The following is a 20,774-nucleotide window of genomic DNA, read 5'->3' on the forward strand; positions in this document are numbered from 1 at the left end:
CCCCACGTGGCTCCTCTCCAAGAGGCCGGTCCTCTCTGGCTCTCCCCCGGCGGGGCTGGAGCTGCCGGCCTCCGTCTCCGCCCCTCTTGCCCAGCCCAGCCCAGCCTGGCGAGGGTTGCGGAGGCGTTGGCCGAGAGGCCTCACTCTGCCTCCTGCCAGCCGTCGCTCCAGGCTCCCTCTCGCGCTCTCGGCAGCTCCTCCGCGGTGAGTCTCTTTGGGGCGTTGCAGCCGCGCGTAACGGGGACTTTTCGGAGAGGCGCAGGAAAAGACGCGCGCGCGTCTCTGGCTTGCGCGCTCGCTTGCTAAAGGGGGATAGAAATGGGGGGCGGCGGGGGGGGGGCTGGAATAAACATTCAGAAAAGTGGGGTTCTCCCCATTGAAATGGAGCACCCTCCTCCCCACCCAAAAATTTCTGCGCCCCAGGGAGGGGAAAAAGTGGACCGAGGTTGCTGTGCAGTTTTACTGGAAACCAAATAAGTTTGGTATTTTTTGCAAGGGAACGTTTGGTTTTTTTCTGCAGTGGAAAAGCCTGCAGTTCTGGGGAAAGGGTGTGGTCCGCCCTGGGGAATGAGAGCGGGGTGGTCTCCTCTTGAGAAAGTGGGTTGGGTGTCTTGGGGCAAGGGGTTTTTTTCCTCTTGAATCAATCAGTCTCCGCTCAGAATTCATTTTGGGAGTCCTCGTGTGTTTCCTGTATTAATCTGGTTTGGAGTATAGAGGCAGGTTCATGACCGCGAATGGGCGCGGAGGTGGGCTTCGGTCCCTTGGATTCCACTGGGTCTACTCGTGAACCGGACCAAGTGGATTGAAAACCCGCGTCCTTATTCTTGCATACGGGCTTGCAGTAGAAAAAAATAATAATATAAAACCTCTGGGTCTGAAAAGGATCGCTAAAACTGGGGAGGGCGTATTTATTTTTATTTTAGGGGGATTTTAAAATCTGGTTGTCCTGAGCAAAAAGGATGATTCGTTTCCCCCTCCCCATTTAGAACTAGGGGAGGTTGGGTTCCCCAGGAAGACTTTATTTAGGGGGAGGGGGTTGCGGAAGGGGGTAACCCCAAGTTTAGTGCTTTGAAGGGGTGGAGGAGCCGACCATCAACACCCCAAAACTAAAACTAGAGGACGTGGGGGTTCCAGAGGCAGAATTTGGGGGGGGACATGGGGCTGGGTGTGTCCTGCCATCATTGGATAGGGTGTGCTCCCAACTAGGGACTTGTCTGGAGTTCCCCACCCAGCCATGTGGCCGACTAATCCTAGTTGTGGGGAGCGGGAAACTTCAGATCCATGAAATGGGTGCATTTCTGAAATATGTAGGAATAGAGGAACTGCTTTAGACCAAGCCGGGTGACTGTTCCATCCAGTTCAGTGTTGTCTACACTGACTGGCAGCGACCCTCTGAGGTTTCAGACGGGGCTCGTTCCCCTACCCTTAGCTGGAGACGGTGGGCTTGAACCTGCCACCTTCTGCATGCAAAGCACCTGCTCTCCCACTGAGTAAGGACACCTTTTGGGGGGGTGTCCTGGACCCTTAGCCGAGGGTGACTATTCTGCACTGAGAGAAAGAAATGAACGGGTTATAGATCCAAATGCATGTCCTGCTCATCGTAGGCTCGTTAATAGACATGGCTAGTTCAGGGTCATTAATTCCAGTGGGTCTACTCTTGAGTAGGGCCTAACTACTTCTTTAAAAAAGCTCTGGGACTAGACCACGCCACTGTCAATCTAGCGTAGCCTGTTCCTTTGGGGACCGAAATCCCTTGCATTTGCTACGGGAGCATGCATAAGAAGCTTCCAAAGGTGTGATGGATCTGTATGAGGTTACCTGCATTCCACACCCAGAGCGGCCCCAGCCCCTCCAGGTGAGGTCAAGGTCCAACTTGCCCTGAGTGAGTCTTGGTTCCTAGGCCAGAGACAGCCAAAGCTATTGATGTTGTCAGACCGACCCCACCTGCCTGCTGTGTTTTTAAACACACACACACAACTCCAAAAAAAGGGGGAGGAATCCTGGAAACTGTACTTTACTCCCTCACTGAGCTACAGTTCCCAGCACCCTTGGCAGACTAGGGTTCCCAGGATTATCTGGGGTGCTGGGGAGAGAGAACGTGCTTTAAATGTATGCTGTGCGGCTCAAAAATTGATAGGAGCGTGGCTGCCGTCTTGGAAAGAGTGGCCCCACGAAGTTTGGGGAGCCGTCTCCAACGACAAAAATAATATCTAAGGCGAAGCGTTTCAAGCGAATTCAGAAATAAATTCTGGGAGAACTGGTTGCTCTCTTTCAGAAAATAACCAGCTCCCATGAAAGCAAACCCAAGTCGCTTTTGCAGGTTTAGAAGAGATGTTTTAATTTTGCGATAGTTGTGTTTTCTTGCGGAATATTGTGATCTGGAGGTGGGTTTTTCCCTGGAGCAGTTTCTTGGGCTTTTGTTAATGATCGATAAATGATTGAATAAATTAAGGGGGGGGGAGAATGCATGGTATGTAAGTGGCCGTGGGCCGTTGTGTCTGATGGGAATTGGCACTGGGTGCCAGTCTGGAGCATGGGTAGGCAACCTAAGGCCCGGGGGGGGGGCTGGATCCAGCCCAATCGCCTTCTCAGTCCGGGTCCACGGACGGTCCAGGTATCAGCGTGTTTTTACATGAGTGGAATGTGTGCTTTTATTTAAAATGCATCTCTGGGTTATTTGTGGGGCTTAGGAATTCGTTCAATTTCCCCCCCAAAAAATATAGTCCAGCCCACCACATGGTCTGAGGGACAGTGGACCGGCCCCCTGCTGAAAAAGTTTGCTGACCCCTGGTCTGGAGGGTCGTGCTTTGTATCCATCCATTCGAAACTTGGCCAGCAGTCCTTGATGTAGCTTCAAGTCTATGGGGAGAAAGGCTCTTATTTGCTTTCCCCTGTTTCACACTACAGCTGCCCCCCCCCCCCAGGGTGTGGCATGCGGCCTGATTACCCAAGGAGCAGCCTTATAACAGGGAGGGTCTGTTACAGGACAGGACAAGGATAGAGGATTTTCTTCCTTCCTTCCTTTCCTGCTAGGATGGGCTGGGGATTGGATTTGGGGGGCCGCTCAGCTACAGCCCTTTCCACAGAGCCCTGAATTTCAGTTCTCTGTTCTTCCCATCCGCTCCCCTCTGTTTCGACCTCTTAAAGTAACAATGAACAGTTTTGCGTTTGGGTAAAAGGTTTGTTGTTTCATGTGATAATGCATAGGAAACACAGAGAGGATAATTGTGGCAACAGACTGAAATGTTTAAAAACAACCCCCAAAATGCAAAACAGGCACGTTAAAATAAGTTCGGTTGCCTATGGGTTTGGGAACGACTCTCCAAATCACAAAAGAAAAAAAGCGAGATGTTTTCTTCGCCTAAAGAAGGAAGATTTGGGTTATTTCACGGTTCGGATTTGCTGGGCTTGCGACGATGGTGGTCTTGGAAAATGATGTTTCTGCTGTATGGGATGCCACACAGAGTCTGGCAGCAGGATTAGGCCAAAGAGGACCAATCTCATGCAGCAGCCTGTTTTTGCAGCAGCCAAAAGCCCTGAGGAGCCTAGGAATCTAGATAGACTGCCCCTGGAACTGGAGGTTCTATAGAAACATCTGGAGAGCCTGGTGGGAACCGCGAGGGTCATCTAGTCCAACCCTCTGCAATGCAGGGACCTTTTGCCCAACATGGGGCTAAGCGTCACCGTAGAGACAGAACCGTCACTCCATAAAATGTGACCAAAGGTTGCAAGCCTGTCGAGATCTCAAAGGAAGCCAGCAAAAAGTTCGAAGGATTTGTGTGTTGCTGAAAGGCTCTGCCACTGCAGCATTTTAAAGCCGCTCTTGCAGTTTCTGGGGGGCAAATTGTGGGGCGCAGTTGTCAGAAGGGGACTCTGGTGTTGGGGGTTCAGGGTGAGGAAATGGAAGGACCCGGAGTGAACTGTAACCAGACAGCACAGTCGGAGAAGATGTTCCCCTTGTGTGTTTCTGTGACCTACTTACGGCAGCGTCAGACCACATGTTTGTTGGCAAGGGGAGACCCTCCCTGGCCGTGTCACAAGAGTTGGATCCGTCTCCTGGTGAAGAGAATTTCTCTTTCCAGATTTGGAGGGAGGGAGAGGGAGAGGTGGGTGGGGTGCCGAAGTTTCTCAAAAGGATATTTGTTTTCCCAGGGTGGCAAAGCTGTTTGCTGGGTCATAATAAGATAAGCAGGGAGCCGTTCTGGATTAGACCAAAGGCCAGCTCCTCCTCCTCCTCCTCCTCCTCCTCCTCCTCCTCCCTCGGTTCCTCCAAGCAGATCGTGATACAGCTACGCCTGTCACCCCCATCTGAGCCTCCGAGGTAGACTGTCCCTGTCCCTGGAGGTTCAGTTCCTCGCAGTCACAGGCCATGCCCACAAACTGTACATTTAAAGCATTTTCTGCCGCTTTTAATGGCCAGGAATCCCAGGAACTGTAGTTTGACCCACATGCTTTGCAGTGCCCTTCACAAACTACAGTTCTCTAGGTTATGGGGGGGGCATGTGACTGTAGTTTGGGAGCTGTGGTTTGTTACGGGCGCTGAGACCTCTTGGGAAACTGTCTCAGAGCTCTAGTTCCCTGTGGAAAGGGATTCGCTGTTAAATCGCTCTGGTTTTAATTCATGAGGACTAGAAACCTGCTTTAGTTTTTTTCATTCAAGTGCTATAGCCAAGCGGCTTGAGCATATGCTTTGCATGCAAAAGGTCACAGGTTCAGTCCCCAGTGGCTTCTCCAGGTCGCGCTGGGAAGGTGCATGGCCAGAAACCCTGGGGAGCCTCTGCCAGTCAGTGTAGACGTTATGGAGGTAGGTGGACCAATGGAACTGATCCTACGGTGCTGCAACAGTTAGATGAAGCATCCTCCTTGCTCCCACCCACTTGGCCCTCGGAGGGCTGGCAGACTACGGATCTGGCCCTCGGGGCGGAAAGGATTCCCCAGCCGCCCTCTCCTCGCATTCCTCCAGTGATGCCAGCACTCTGCTCTCTTTAAATCCATCCTGAATAAATTAACTGGTTGCCCCAGTGGAGAAGAAGAATTGAGCCAGTTCAGAATGCCTTCTGGCTGTGAACATGACATGCGAGGAAAGAACGCTTCCTCCTTATTTATTCCATTTATTTTCTGTGTTTGCATCCCGCCGTTTTTCTTCCTCCAAAGGGCTCAAAGTAGGGTTCCATGCTTCTCCATCTCCTCATTCGATCCCCACAACAACCTTGTGACGTAGGGCTATAGGCTCAGAGGGATAGTGACTGGCCCGCAGGGTCACGCCCAGGGAGTGTCATGTGGCCAAGTTGGGTTTCGAACCCAAACAAACAAACCACAGCTCCCAGAATTCTCTGGGGGAAGGCGTGCGCCTCCAACGTGATTCGGATGTGCTTTAGATCCAAATCTAAAGCCTGACCCGGTTCTCACAGCAACCTCTCTGATTTCGCAGCAACTGGCGTTGCAAAGCGTACTGCCTCCGACGGGGGACAGCGCCATTTCTGCTAGCAGCCGTTGAACAGCCTCCACGAGTTTGTCTTGCCCCCTTTTAGGATGTTTGGCACCTGTCCCAGATTCTGAATTGATTCTGTGTATGAGTTGTTGTTTTTAAGCCGTCTCTATGCTTATAATTGCCTCATCATTTTTTAAAAAACAAAAAAACAATTACATGGAATTGTTTTTTAACCGATGCGCCTGCTTTCTTGTAAAATGCTTTGAGCTGCCTCCTGGGGGAGAGATACGTAAATGGAATTAAGAGTGCCAATCTCAGCCCACAGTGGCAAGCTGTCAGAGAAGGGCGGGGGTGTCCCAACAAAGTCCTGCTCCGAGGAGATCCGTTGCAATGAAAATGGACCAAAATCCGCCACGTTGTTTCATCGTTCGGCCCGGACACCGAGGTCCAGCTCTGAGGGCCTTCTGGAGGTTCCCTCCCTGCAAGATGTGAGATTACAGGGAACCAGGCAGAAGGCCTTCTCGGTGGTGGCACCCGCCCCGTGGAACGCCCTCCCAGCAGATGTCAAGGAAATAAGCAACTATCTGACTTTTAGATGACACCTGGAGGCAGCCCCGTTCAGGGAAGTTTTTAATGTTTGATGTATTTATTGTGTTTTTAATATTCTATTGGGAGCCGCCCAGAGTGGCTGAGGAAACCCAGCCAGATGGGTGGGATAGAAATAAATTATTATTATTATTATTATTATTATTATTATTATTATTATTATTTATTAATTATTATGTAAGTGATCTAGTTAGCTGCTCTTTGCCCCCCTTGGGAGGAAGGGGTGGGCAGATCAATCAGTCCAGCATCCAGAGCACTCAAAAGTCAGTAGCAAATTAGATAGATGATAGATAGATAGATAGATAGATAGATAGATAGATGATAGATAGATAGATAGATAATTGATAGATAGATGATAGGTATGTAGGTAGGTAGATGATAGGTAGGTAGGTAGGTAGGTAGGTAGATGATTGATAGATGATAGGTAGGTAGGTAGGTAGATGATAGGTAGGTAGGTAGGTAGATGGTAGGTAGATAGATAGATAGATAGATAGATAGATAGATAGATAGATAGATAGATGGATGATTGATAGATGGTAGGTAGGTAGGTAGATGGTAGGTAGGTAGATAGATAGATAGATGATTGATAGATGATAGGTAGGTAGGTAGGTAGATGATTGGTAGATGAGAGAGAGAGAGAGAGAGAGAGAGAGAGAGAGATGATAGGTAGGTAGGTAGATAGATAGATAATTGATAGATAGATTATTGATAGATAGATAGATACTGTAGATGATTGGTAGGTAGATGATTGATAGATAGATGATAGGTAGGTAGGTAGGTAGGTAGGTAGGTAGATAGATAGATAGTAAAAGGCCACATGATAGAAGTTTATAAAATGGTTCATGGCTTGGAGGCAGATCCATGTTTTTCTCCCTCATAGCACTGGACATCCAACGAAGCCAAGTGTTGGGAGATTTGGGACCGACGAACGGAAGGACTTCTTCACGCAGCACACAGTTGAACTGTGGAACTCCCTGCCACAGGAGCCAGGGATGTCCACCCACTTGGATGGCTTAGAAAGAGGATTACACAGCCATTCCTGGAGGAAGGGAGGGCTATCGATGGCTGCTAGTCCTGGTGGCTCGGCTCTGCCCTACGTGGCTGGAGGCAGCGATGCTTCTGAGCATCACTTGAGGGAGAAGTGTTCTTGTGCTTTGGAGTTTTCCAAAAAGACGCCTCCGGTTGGCCATTGGGAGAACAGGATCCTGGGCTCATTGGTGGGCCATTGGCCTGATTCTGGAGGCTGTTCCAATGTTCTTACATCTGCACCAATACCTTTCCATTTAAAGCTGCTAAGCTCTGTTGCTTGCCGAAGCAGTTTTCCAGTGTGCTAGAAAACTAAATCCTATTGCTTGTCGAAATAGTTGTTTTGATATTGGTGGATCTGGTGTGCTAGAAGACTCTGGTAAGCCCGTGGTTTGTGCAAGTGTGTGCATGTCTGTGCATGTGCAAATACACAAACACACACACAGAGAGAGAAAGCTCACCATGGAATAAGGGCATCTGTGGCCGGCTGTCGAGATCTGAGCAGAATTCTGGGTGGAGTCTGTAAGAAAGGGATTGCTCTTTGAACAAAGGACAGCCCTTAAAATAAACAGGGTTTGGCACTGTGTGGGCGCATGAGCGCATGCCTTCGGAAGCATAGGTCCCCATTGCTAGACTTACTCACCATGAATGGAATTCCATCTGTGAGTTACTTGGGGAGAATGTGAGGCTGCTCACACTCTTAACCAAAGAGATTAACCCTTGACTCAGAGCACCATCATTCTCTTCGCCCTGTATCAAGAGGGAAGGCAGTATCGTGCAATGGTTAGAGCAGAGTCGGGGAGAAGCCTCAGGCCCCAGAACCAGATGCAGTCCTCTGGGCCTTTCTGCCCACATCCACACCATACAATCTAAGAACTTGTCTACTCCTTTAACGGTCATGGCTTCCCCCCAAAGTGGCTTTTCCCACCACAGAGTTAAGATTCCCAGGATCCTTTGCAGGAAGCCATGTGCTTTGAATGGATGTTGTGGGAGTGGCCTCTCGCTAAGCCACGCCCCTTCCAGGCCACGCCTCTTTCCTGGTCCACACGCTTAGGGCAAGGCGGTATCCGGTTTTCAAGATCAAGATACTGTCTATCGCCAGATAAACATCGCGATATACCGATATATCACAGTGTCTGAAATAAGGATGGCGCTGTCTAGAAGAGACATCATCTGGCTTCAAGGTTTTTCTTGCATCGTGACTTTTGCACAGCACATGCACACACTCATTGGGGCCGGGCAATGTATCATGGTGTGTGCCTGTGCTGTGTAAAAAAAGACATGATGTAGGAAAAACCGTGAAGCCAGACATCACTTCTCTTATTATTCCCACTGCCCTTCTGCTCTGTACAGTGGTACCTCAGGTTACATACGCTTCAGGTTACATACGCTTCAGGTTACACACTCCGCTAACCCAGAAATAGTGCTTCAGGTTAAGAACTTTGCTTCAGGATGAGAACAGAAATCGGGCTCCGGCGGCGCAGCAGCAGCAGGAGGCCCCATTAGCTAAAGTGGTGCTTCAGGTTAAGAACAGTTTCAGGTTAAGAACAGACCTCCGTAACGAATTAAGTACTTAACCTGAGGTACCACTGTACTATAAAACAACAGTTGCAGCAATAAAAGGTAAGTAAAATAAAAAGAGTGCTAGTTTTAGACCCCTAAGTTAGGGTTGCGATATGTCCGGAATTACCCAGACATAGCTGAGATATGCCTGCTGGAAACTATGGGCGGAAATCACTGAAATGTCCGGGGAAATCTGGACTTACGGCAACCCACGTCGGAAGAGTAGATTTTGGCGAATTTCATTAAAAATAGCTCAAAAATGTAAGCTCAGCAATTTTGGCCACCCCACGCCCTCCAAAAAAAAAAAGGTCAACAGCTTTTGTGTTCTTATTTTCACTTTTTGAAACACAGCAACCCCACCTAATTAGCAGTACCAGTTGCCAGGACATGACCCTGTTCTCCTCTACAAAGTTACATCTTCATTTCAGACATCGTGATACATTGGTCTATCTTTCTTTCTATATTCATTCTTTCTTCTGTCCTGAATTTTGCAACATTCAGCTTCATTGTATGTCCAGGGGTGTTAAAATATATGTATTTGTGGGTGTCTTTAAAGAGAGAGGGAAAGAGAAACAGTTTGTATTCTTCCCGGTACAGTATATGTTCTCTGCATTGCACAGACGCTTCCGAGAAGCCGTTAAAAGGGTTTGTGGGTTTCGGCACCGGCTGACGTCTGCTTATAAATCTTTTACACTCTCTCTGTGCGATGGCCGAGGCTCCCGGCTCCAGATTGGCCTCCAATTTCCACACTTGGGGCAGCTGGAGCCTGGAAAACCTCTCAGCAGTGACCCCAAGGGACTATTTCAGAGCTGCAGAACATCAGGACTGAGATTTTGGCGTTTGTGAGATGGATTCCGGGCCGAGAAAAGGCCAGCGAAGGACAGCCTTGCAGCCAAGTTTGCAGTCAATCTAGTTCTATATTGTGAACACTGACTGGCAACAGCTCTCCAGGGTTTTGGGTAGGGCGTTTTTCCCAACCCTGCCTGGAGATGCCTGGGACATTTTGTATGCAAAGCAGCTGCTCACCAGACTACGGTCCGCAAAAAGATGGTGCAACCTGCAAAAGAGGGCATCCTAAATTCTCTCCCTCTGTTCTGTGAGAGCTGGACCATCAAGAAGGCTGATCGCCGAAGAATGGATGCTTTTGAATTCTGGTGCTGGAGGAGACTCTGGAGAGTCCCATGGACTGCAAGAAGATCCAACCTCTCCATTCTGAAGGAAATCAGCCCTGAGTGCTCGCTGGAAGGACAGATCCTGAAGCTGAGGCTCCAAGACTTTGGCCACCTCATGAGAAGAGAAGACTCCCTGGAAAAGACCCTGATGTTGGGGAAGATGGAGGGCACAAGGAGAAGGGGGCGACGGGGGATGAGATGGTGGGACAGTGTTCTCGAAGAGACCAACATGAGGGAGGCAGTGGAAGACAGGGGGGCCTGGCATGCTCTGGTCCAGGGGGTCACAAAGAGTCGGACACGACTAAACGACTAAACAACAACAACAAACAATTCTGCGGCATCTTGTTCTAGGGGAGTTCGTGTCCTCTGTCTCTTTTGCCCAGTGTTGGAGATACTTTCTCCCAGAGTCATTACCCACGAGGCCGTCTGTTGGCAAATGCCAGCCAAGTCCAGGCCTCGCCCATCCGCCTGGGTCTCCGATAGAGCTGTCCCACTCCGGAGACAGCAGCAACAGAGCTGGGGAGCTTGCCAGGATCTCTTAAGCCCTGTTTAGTCATTGCGTTAACAGCCAAGGGATGAGGAGTCCTCCCCCTCCCCTCCTGCCCCCCTCCTAAGACAACTTCTCCTCTGCAGCCTCCAGCCAACACCCACCCAAGGGGAACACCCAGAAGGGAGCGGGCAATGACAGGAAACCTCTGTGATTATGCAAAATCGCTTCCCCTTTGAAAGAGTCTTCTGCAGCCTTCTGTGTTCCTCTTCAACCAGCCCCATGAGGACCAGAAGCTTGCATTCTTTTTTAGAGGGAAGGCCGTAGTTCTGGGGCAGAGCCTTTGCCAAGGTGCTGGTCTTGACCTTTAAAGCCCTTTGGGGCTTAGGGCCCTCGTATTTACGGGACCACCTCTCCTGGTCTGCCCCGCAGAGGACCTTAAGGTCCGTGAATAACCATAGTTTAGAGGTCCCGGGCACTAAGGAAGTCAGACTATCCTCCAGTAGGGCCTTCTCAGTGGTGGCCCCGACCTGGTGGAATGCTCTGTCCAATGAGACCAGGGCCCTGCAGGATTTAACCTCCTTCCATCAGGCCTGTAAGACAGAGCTATTCCACCTGACCTTTAAAGTGAATTCAGTCTTTTATTTCCCTTCTCTTCCCTCCCCCTCCACTTTTACGAAGATCACCCGCTCTGAGACCCCACAGCTAATTCTCCCCTGGCCTCCTCGCTGGCCCAAGTAGGATCAATTCAGCCAGCTAGCCCTGGAGATGATCTAATGCTTATTTCTCCTAAATTGAATTCTGAATATTTTATTGTTATTCATGTTTTTATACTGTATTTTATGCTGCTTTTATAATTAAGTGTTTTAAAGTGTTTTAAATTTGTTGTTAGCCACCCTGGGCCCGTTTTTTGAACCAGGAAGGGCGGGGTATAAATTAAATATTTAGTATTATTATTATTATTATTGCATGCCAAAGGTCTCAGGTTTGATCCCCAGCATCTGCATGAAGGGTTGGCAATTGTCCCCTGTCTCAGAGCCCTTTCATTTGGAACCATGAGGACTGGAATCCTTCTTTCTTATTTGGGTGGGGAAAGCCGTATCTAAGCCTTAAAGCTCATGCTTTGCATGCAGAGGGTACCAAATTCAATCTCTGGCGTCTCCAAGTAGGGCTGGGACTCTCCCCTGCCCTTGGAGAGCCGCTGCCAGTCAGTGTCGACTTTACTTAGCAAGAAGGATTCCAACACTCTAACAAAGTATTTGAGTTGGCCTTTCATTCAGAACCCTTGAGGACTAGCACCTTCGTTTGCTTTCCCAGCTCAGCGCAAGAGCGTCGGCTTGGCATGCAACAAATTCAATCCCTGGGCTCTCCAAGTAAGAACATCAGAAGAGAGCTGCAGGATCAGGCCAAGGGACCGTCCAGCATCCTGTTCTCACAGCGGCCGACCAGATCCCTGTGAGAAACCAGTAAGCAGGATTGAAACAAGAGCGCTCTCCCCTCTCCTGCGGTTTGCAGCAGCGACTAGAATTGCAACTGCGACGAAACCATGACAATAGAAACAGTATACAGTGGTACCTCGGGTTAAGTACTTAATTCGTTCCAGAGGTCCGTTCTTAACCTAAAACTGTTCTTAACCTGAAGCACCACTTTAGCTAATGGGGCCTCCTGCTGCCGCTGCGCCGTTAGAGCACGATTTCTGTTCTCATCCTGAAGCAAAGTTCTTAACCTGAAGCACTATTTCTGGGTTAGCGGAGTCTGTAACCTGAAGCGTATGTAACCTGAGGTACCACTGTAATGAGAACGATTGGAAGTTTTATGCAGAATTTTTTTTATTTGATGGATATGTTTTTGTATAAATTGTTGGTTCTTTTTTTCTTACTTTTATGTTTTGATGTTTTCTTCTTCTGTCTTTAACTCTTCTATACTTATCTTTGTTGTACGTTTGTATTTTAAATCAATAAAGATTTACCATGGGGGGGGGGGGAGGAACTGCAACCGTAAGGGAACCAATGTCCCGTTGGCGGTGTGGGATTCCTTCCAGAAGGCTCCAGGCGTCAGGCAAGAAGCCGCAGGTTATGAGCAGGCAAATGGGCCGGGAGCCAAGAGGAGACAGCTTAGGCCTTAAGACAACCTGGGGGCCACGCCCTTCGGGTATCGGGACTCCTTCTGCCTCTCTCGTCCCACCTTGCTCTTTGCACTGACTTGGCTCCGTTCCTGTCTTGCCATTATTAAACCTCTGGGGCCTTACCTGAGGAAGAGAGGGGAAACTGAGGCAGTTTGAGCAACCTCAAGGGTTGTGGGATCTCGGGGGGAGAGACTCGACAATTGCGCCATGAGTCTTTCTACGCCGCGTCCGGTTTCCAGGTGAAGCAGATGGAGCTGGTGGCATCTCTGCCTTCAGACAGGATGCCAACATGACTTTGGAGAGCTTGGCATTGGTAAAAGTTGAAGTGGCCCCCGTATGGTCGCCCAGAACAGCCCACCCAGCTCAAAGCAGACAGCTAGGGCATCCTCAACACGGTTCTTTGTTGACCTCCCAAGAGAGGGGGAAGATGCCACCACATGAAGGTGGGGAGTTGAGAGTTCGTAAGGGTTGGAGGGGGTCATGTAAGGTCTGCTAGACCAACCCGACTCATTTGAAGCAGGCAGCCTGGAAACAGAGCTTCCAGAACACAGGGCTGTCCAGCTTCTCCTTGTAATAATAATAATAATAATAATAATAATAATAATTTTATTATTTCTGCCCCATCCATCTGGCAGGGTTTCCCCAGCCACTCTGGGCGGCTACTAACAGAACACTAAAAACAGAATAAAACTTCAAACATTAAAAACTTCAGATGTCTTCTAAACGTCAGATAGTTGTTTATCCCCTTGACATCTGGTGGGAGGGCATTCCACAGGGCGGGCGCCACCACTGAGAAGGCCCTCTGCCTGGTTCCCTGTAACTTCACTTCTCGCAGCGAGGGAACCGCCCCGGCATGACCAAGATGTAATTCACGGCTGAAAATGCCAGCGGATTAATGTATTAATTGTTGAATTAATTCATTATCCTAATTGCACACCTGGTTACAGCAGCCAGGTTGGAACTGGTCCAGAATCGGCCGTACCTTTTCCACTTCACCTTAAAGGGACAGTGGAGTCAGGTCTGGCCATTTAGCGGCGGTAGAAAAAGTCACGGCTGGTAACAGACAACTTAGAGGAGTTAGTTCTCAGGGGCTTTGCCTGTTTGTTGGGTTTGTTTTGTGACAACCGCCCTTCTCCACCCGCTGCCAAATCTCTTGCCACCCATGATGAGCATGTGTTATATACCCAGACAGTTTTCCTCCTTAGCTTAGAAATCTGTAAATGATCTGTGCTGGCTCTCCATCTTGTGTATTTTCTTCAAGATTGTTTGGTGTTTCTGTGCATCCGCAATTGGCGCCGGGAATTGAGTTTGTAGTCATCTCTTAGCGGGTCTGGTCTCTTAGAATCATGGACTCATAGAGTTGAAAGGGAACCCTGAAGATCCTCTAGCCCAACCCCCCAACAGCAGGAATCTTCAGCTGCCCCATAGGGAGACGGAACCTGCAACCTTGGCATTACCAGCACCATTCTCTCACCAACTGAGCTATCTCTCTGACTCTGGCGCATGCCATTTTTGCTTGGCTGCCAAATCTCAATATAAATGTCAAGAGAAATTGCCTGTGAACTGGGAAGGGTGGCGTTTTGTATAAAAACTGTAGTGATGTCTGTTGGAGATGCAACAACGGGGCAGGAACCTTTCTACATATGTGGTGGGAGTGCAAAGAGATAGTGGGATTGTGGGGAAATATCTATAACAAACTGAAAAAGATGTTTAGATTTTCATGGGGGGGGGGGGAATCCAGAATCCTTTCTCTTAGGTGTCATGTCAGAGGAAATAAAAAGAACCGTCAGCAAGAAGAACGGCGGCAAGGTTATTGATTGCTAAAAAATTGGAAAAGCAGCAGCGTCCCAACTAAAACAGACTGGTTATCTAAAATGATGGAATACTTCCATATTGCCGAACTAACAGGGAGGATAAGAGGAGATATGGTACAAAAAGTGAATAAGGAGTGGGCTATCTTTAAGGAATACATCAAAAGTTATGTGGGAAAAGTAGAATTTCTGACAGATACTGAGTGAATCCAGAAAATGATTAGAGTGAAAGGAGAGTAAAGTCAAGACAGAAGTAGAGATTAAAGAAATAATGAAATGTGTTTAAGCTCGTTGGAAAAATAAAGTAGCGTAACAAGAACAGCTGGAAGTCAAGTCACTTGGTGGGTGTCCGTGTGGGGTAGGTGTGTAGGTTTGCTGATATGTACAGTAAAGGGACACGGGTAGCACTCTGGGTTAAGCCACATAGCCTAGGACTTGCCAATCAGAAGGTCGGCGGTTCGAATCCCCGCAATGGGGTGAGCTCCCATTGCTCAGTCCCTGCTCCTGCCAACCTAGCAGTTCGAAAACACGTCAAAGTGCAAATAGATAAATAGGTACTGCTCTGGTGGGAAGGTAAATGGTGTTTCCGTGCGCTGCTCTGGTTCGCCAGAAGCGGCTTAGTCCGGAAGCTGTACGTCGGCTCCCTTAGCCAGTAAAGCGAGATGAGCGCCGCAACCCCAGAGTCGGTCACGACTGGACCTAATGGTCAGGGGTCCCTTTACCTTTACAGTATAGGTAGGTATTATATAGAGTAATGTAGGTATGTTTTATGTTATGAAAATAAGGCAGTGTGTTGTGTACGTGTATTGTGTAAATGTATATGTTTTATATGTTAATAAAATTTAAATTTAAAAGGGGGGGGGAAGGGTGGTGTTTGGCCGGCTGGCATGCTTGTACAAAGGGCAGCTGTCCCAGTTTCCTGGAAGTGCAAATCTCCCAGTGGGAGCCTGAAGCGCTGCTTCTTGTTTGGAGAGGACTGTGCCATATGCTTAAGGGAAGTCTTTGCTGGTGAAGGGTTAAGAGGCTGAGTCAGGAGGCTGATCTGGGTCAGAGTGTGCTTCTTCCTTGTGTTTCTTCCTCGTAGTGCCAGCCAGGAGGAGGAGGAGGAGGAAGGCTGTTGGAAGGGTGGGAGAGACTCTTTGGCCGGGACGCCAGCCAACGCCTCCTGCCCCAGGCACAGCCCTCCCCAGATAGGAACCAGATGGTCTGTCCCCAGTCCAGATGTTCTTGGCAGCCTGCAGGGTCCAGGGATCAAAGACAAAGCGTTTAGTGGAAGGAATGTGAAGGGAGCAGGAAAGAGAAGGAACTCCACTGAGCCGCAGAGAACCAGCCAGTCAGGATTAGCGCTTGGTCTCCTCTCTGTCCTTAGGGAGGAATTTCCCAAGAGGTCAGGACCTGCTATCACCATCCCAGTTGCGCAGTGTTTGTTGGCGGGGTGCACTTTGCACATGCTCTGACAACCTCCTGAGCATTGCGACACACACATCCCAGAGGCTTGGCGTTTTTTGTGGCATCTGCAGGAATTTTTTGCTAAGTGGAGGGCAGGGTGAAATAAGACACTGGGGGAAACAGGCCAGTTTTGCACCCGCAGAAAATAGTGCCTGTACATTTTGCCGCCTAACTCAGTTTTTGCACTTGCTAGAAACACATTCCTTTCTTCATGAACGCACAGAATATGGGGGTTATTGTTCATCTGGGGGGGGGGATGACTGCAGAGGTAACTGAAACCAATTGCCCTTCCAAGAACAGCTGCACCGGTTGAATTTTGTCCTGTCTTCCAGTGTATGGCCAGCAAAAGGAAGCCAGACTCCATGGCCCTGTTCCTCACACCCATACTTGTTCTTTCGCTGTGCTTTGCTTTCCGACCATGAGGACTAGGAACATGCGCTATTTAAATTTTTAAAAACTCAACAGAACCACCAAGGCCATTTTAAGAGCAGCACAGCTGTGCTGGTACTCCACGGGAACCAGGAGTGCCAACTTGGCCCCACAACTGTGGGTGCCCGGAGTCATAGGTGCCATGCAGTGTGGCTGGCCCTGGCACCAAAATTTGTGGTTGCCCAGCCCCTTCATGGGGAATTTCGTGGGCCCCAGGGAGTTGGCTCCTATGAAGGGTACACAGGATGCACCTTACAGAGAATCTTCACTCACTTTTTAAAAAATCAAACTTTCTAGGCCTTGGTGCCGCCAAGATGTTTGTGTCTCGGCTAAGTCTGCTCTGAAGCCCAAGAGGTGATGGAACGGTGGCTGAGGAATGAGCTCAGTTGTCCTGTGTTGGCTCCTCATCCCATTGCCCGTGACCGAGGAAAACCAGTACAGTGGACGCTCGGGTTGTGAACGTGATCCGTGCAGGATGCACGTTTGCAACGCACGTCTGCGTACGTGCGGGTTGCGATTTGGCGCTTCTGCACATGCACCGACTGCCGAAACCCAGAAGTAACCTGTTCCGGTACTTCTGGGTTTTGGCAGTCCGCAACCCAAAAAAACACAACCTGAAGCATCTGTAACCCGAGGTATGAATGTACAAATTATGCAAAATAGTTAAAAATAATACACTGCGAAACATTCCACCAAATGAAAGAAATCATGCCTGTTTTGCTCAATGCATGTGCTTCGCATAGTTCTGGAAGTTTGGATCAGAGGTGGCGAACCCACAGGCTTGGGAGACTAATGTGGCCCTCCAAGCATCTCTGTTTGGCCCTCAAGAAACTCCTTATGCCGCACACTCTCCCGGCTCCACTCTGTGTGTGGTTTTGCAAGACTGGAGCGCATCTGCGAATTTTTATCATGCCTTTTCATATATTGGATGGAGGATACAGAAGGGGGTGTTTGTGCTCCGCCCATTTTCTCCGCTGGTCCCACCCACCTGGCATGTGGCCCCTGAAACATTGCCCAGGAGGGAGTGTGGCCCTTGGGTTCATGGCCGTATGAGATCGCTTGGCCTTAGAATTTCCTTCCTTCCTTCCCTTTCCTTTTCCCTGCTTTTTTTTGTTTTAAGCATCAATGCAGCAACAGAGAATTGGTCCAGTCTAGTAGTCTTCACTTCCTACGCTTCTTCCATCAACCACCAGGGGAATTTAAGACAGCAAAACTCAACATCTCCTTCTCTCTCGCCTGTTTCTCCGCAGGCTTCCTCGTGCCCCAGAAACCAGCGCCAAGATGCCATCCCAGCTAGAACACGCCATGGAGAACATCATGTTCACTTTCCACAAATTTGCGGGTGACAAGAACTATCTGACGAAGGATGATCTTCGGCAGTTGATGGAGAAGGAAGTCCCTGGGTATATGGAAGTGAGTAAGGCTGAAACGAGATTGTTATTGGATTATTATTATTATTATTACTTTTTAGACTGCAGATGATGACGTTGATGTCATTGTTTGCAGAGGAGGGTGTAGGAAGGCAGGGGTACCCAAACATAGGTGGAACCAGAGCCAATCACAGCCAGAGGCAGAGACAGTTAAAGAGACAGAGACAAGTAAAGGACTCCTGACCGTTAAGTCCTGTCGCGGGTTGCGGCGCTCATCTAGCTTTACAGGCTGAGGGAGCCGACATTTATCCGCAGACAGTTTTTCCAGGTCATGTGGCCAGCATAACTAAGCCACTTCTGGCAAAACCAGAGCACCGCACGGAAACGCTGTTTACCTTCCCACCGGAGTGATACCTATTTATCTACTTGCTCCGGTGTTCTTTCGAACTGCTAAGTTGGCAGGAGCAGGGACCGAGCAACGGGAGCTCACCCGGTCACGGGGATTCGAACTGCCAACCTTCTGATCGGCAAGCCCTAGGCTCTGTGGTTTAGACCACAGGGCCCAATTCATTCCGGATGTTGTTCTGATCATCCCTGACCGACGGAGGCTGATGACAGCAGAAGTCCAATATTTCTGGAGGGCACTGGCTTTAAATTGTGCTGTTTGGGACATGAAAAGGGAGTGAGTGGTGCTGTGGTCTAAGCCACTGAGCCTCTTGGGCGTGCCGATCAGAAGGTCGGCAGTTTGAATCCCCGCGATGGGGTGAGCTCCCATTGCTCTGTCCCAGCTCCTGCCAACCTAGAAGTTTGAAAGCACGTCAAAGTGCAAGTAGATAAAGAGGTACCACTCCGGTGGAGGGAAGGTAAGCAGAGTTTCTGTGCACTCTAGTTTCCGTCACAGCGCCAGAAGCAGTTTAGTCCTGTTGGCCACATGACTCAGAAAGCTGTCTACAAACGCTGGCTCCCGCAGCCTGAAAGCGAGATGAACGACGCAACCCCAGAGTCACCTTTGACTGGACTCAACCGTCCAGGGGTCCTTTACCTTTACTTTTTTTTATTTGGTGCACAGCAGCGGGGGTTGGTGGGAGGTGATCCTGCAACTGGCCAAGGCCGCTACCTCTTTGTAATTTCTCCTTCTACAAAAGGAGGAATCGGAGCTAAAATAGTCCTTGAAATATGGACACCCAACCTCTGTTTAGAAACCTCCGAGGAAAAAGAGGAGGCCACCTTCCGAGGGAGTCCTTTCCACTGTCCGCCAGCTCTTACCCTCGTGTACTCAACGTTTACTCAGAATCCCCTTCCTTGTCATTTGAATCCCTTGGTTCGGATCCTGCCCTCGGGAGCAGCAGGAAGAAAGCTTGCTTCCGTCTTCCACGGGACGGCCCTTTAGGTAACAGTAAAGATAATGGCAGGGATGCGGGTGGCGCTGTGGGTTAAACTACAGAGCCTAGGGCTTGCCGATCAGAAGGTTGGCAGTTCGAATCCCTGTGACAGGGATGGGGTGAGCTCCCGTTGCTCGGTCCCTGCTCCTACCAACCTAGCAGTTCGAAAGCACATCAAAGTGCAAGTAGATAAATAGGTACCGCTCTGGCGGGAATGTAAATGGCGTTTCTGTGCGCTGCTCTGGTTCACCAAAAGCAGCTTAGTCCTGCTGGCCACATGACCCTGAAGCTGTACGCTGGCTCCCAGTAAAGCGAGATGAGCGCCGCAACCCCAGAGTTGGCCATGACTGGACCTAACGGTCAGGGGTCCCTTTACCTAATGATAATGGCCTGTTGTTGTTTTTCCCTGCCTGCCCCCTCTTTTTCTCTCAGAACCAGAAAGATCCGATGGCCATCGACCGGATCATGAAAAACCTAGAAGAGTGTCGGGATGGCAAAGTCAACTTTGAGGGCTACCTCTCTCTCATTGCCGGGCTGACCAATGGATGCAACGAGTATTACGTGAAGAAGATGAAGCCAACGGGAGTCAAGAAGTATTGACGGGATAGCGTGCGTGATCTCGCACCCGGAGCACTGGCGGCGCGCTTTGGCGCAGCCAGGCTCACGGTGCCGATAATCCCAGAAAAGCTTACCTGCCTAACCTTTCCAGAGCCGACTGTTCCTGCTTAAAAATAAAAGGTCGTGTCGTGCCTCCGATCTTAATAATAACACAACTGCGGCTGTGTACCTTTGAAGTACCATCGATACACGCAGAGCATCTTTCCCTCAAAGGATTCTGGGCGATGGAGTTTCTTTGACGGGGGAATGCGATTTGGATGCACTTTAAAGTTTACAGCCTTACGTGCGGAGTAATCCAGTCCTTAACAAAGACCTCCCTGTCCACCCCTTCTGTGAAATCCCATAGCTTTGTTGCCAGGGATGTGTCAGCCCTTTTCGTTCCTCCCTCAGCCGTGCCCTCTCCTTGGCCGTGAAATAAAACATTTTTCTAAAACCCAGAAGGCCTGTTTTTGTCTTTCGAGAAAAGATAAATACCCTAAGAGCAACGTGTTCTTTCAAGCTCGTCCCATCTTGGTGAGGCGAGGGTGGAGCTGGAGGGATTTAGCTTTTGAAAGGGAGGAGAACTGGTTCCGTCAACCCCAGGTCGCAGCTGACGGATGTCAGGACTCGAATCCGGGTGCGCAGTCCAGGTGTTTGTTTCTTGCTTGTTCCTTTAGAATTCCTCCGGTTGAAGGGTCCCTTGGAAAATATGTGCTTTCCCCCACATTGATGAATGTCAGGCATCTGTTAAAGGCAGTTATTTACCAGTCACTGCCTCCACCGACTGGTAGCAGCTCTCCATGTTCTCAGACGGGATCTTTCCCTGCCTTGCAAGCAGATTCCAAGGATTGAATCTGAGATCTTCTTCATGCAAAGCAGAGGCTCCATCACGGAGCTACAGCTTTTTCATGAATCCCCCAGAGATTGAGCAGTGCTAGTATGGTCATTAGGGACGGGGGTGGCGCTGTGGTCTAAACCAGTCTTCCCCAACCTTGGGTCTCCAGCTGTTTTTGGACTACAACTCCCATCATCCCTTGCTAACAAGACCAGTGGTCAGGGATGATGGGAATTGCAGTCCGAAAACAGCTGGAGACCCAAGGTTGGGGAACACTGGTCTAAACCACTGAGCCTCTTGGGCTTGCCGATCGGAAGGTTGGCTGTTCGAATCTCCGCGACGGGGTGAGCTCCCATTGCTCTGCCCCAACTCCTGCCCACCTAGCAGTTCAAAAGCACACCCAAAAGTGCAGTAGATAAATAGGTACCACTCCGGCGGGAAGGTAAATGGCGTTTCTGTGCGCTGCTCTGGTTCGCCAGAAGCGGCTTAGT

General features: G+C 49.6%; 1 protein-coding gene across 1 annotated transcript; it reads left to right on the top strand.

Annotated features, from left to right (window-relative positions):
• The first annotated feature begins 49 nt into the window (after nt 1–49).
• Nucleotides 50–19,909, top strand: S100A10 (S100 calcium binding protein A10). Its single transcript, XM_083477465.1, has 3 exons — nt 50–204; nt 17,350–17,512; nt 19,284–19,909. Exons 2-3 carry the CDS (start codon nt 17,381–17,383, stop codon nt 19,449–19,451), a joined length of 300 nt encoding a protein of 99 aa, XP_083333591.1. The 5' UTR covers nt 50–204; nt 17,350–17,380; the 3' UTR covers nt 19,452–19,909.
• The last annotated feature ends 865 nt before the right edge of the window (nt 19,910–20,774 follow it).

Source organism: Podarcis liolepis (assembly GCF_965112155.1).
Source record: "Podarcis liolepis genome assembly, chromosome: 15".
Lineage (NCBI taxonomy): Eukaryota > Metazoa > Chordata > Lepidosauria > Squamata > Lacertidae > Podarcis > Podarcis liolepis.

What these genes read in the sequence shown, in the direction of transcription:
- S100A10 (XM_083477465.1), top strand. Translation starts at nt 17,381, where the DNA reads ATGCCATCCCAGCTAGAACACGCCATGGAGAACATCATGTTCACTTTC. An exon ending in AAGTCCCTGGGTATATGGAA is followed by an intron (nt 17,513 to 19,283) that starts GTGAGTAAGGCT and finishes TTTTTCTCTCAG; the next exon opens with AACCAGAAAGATCCGATGGC.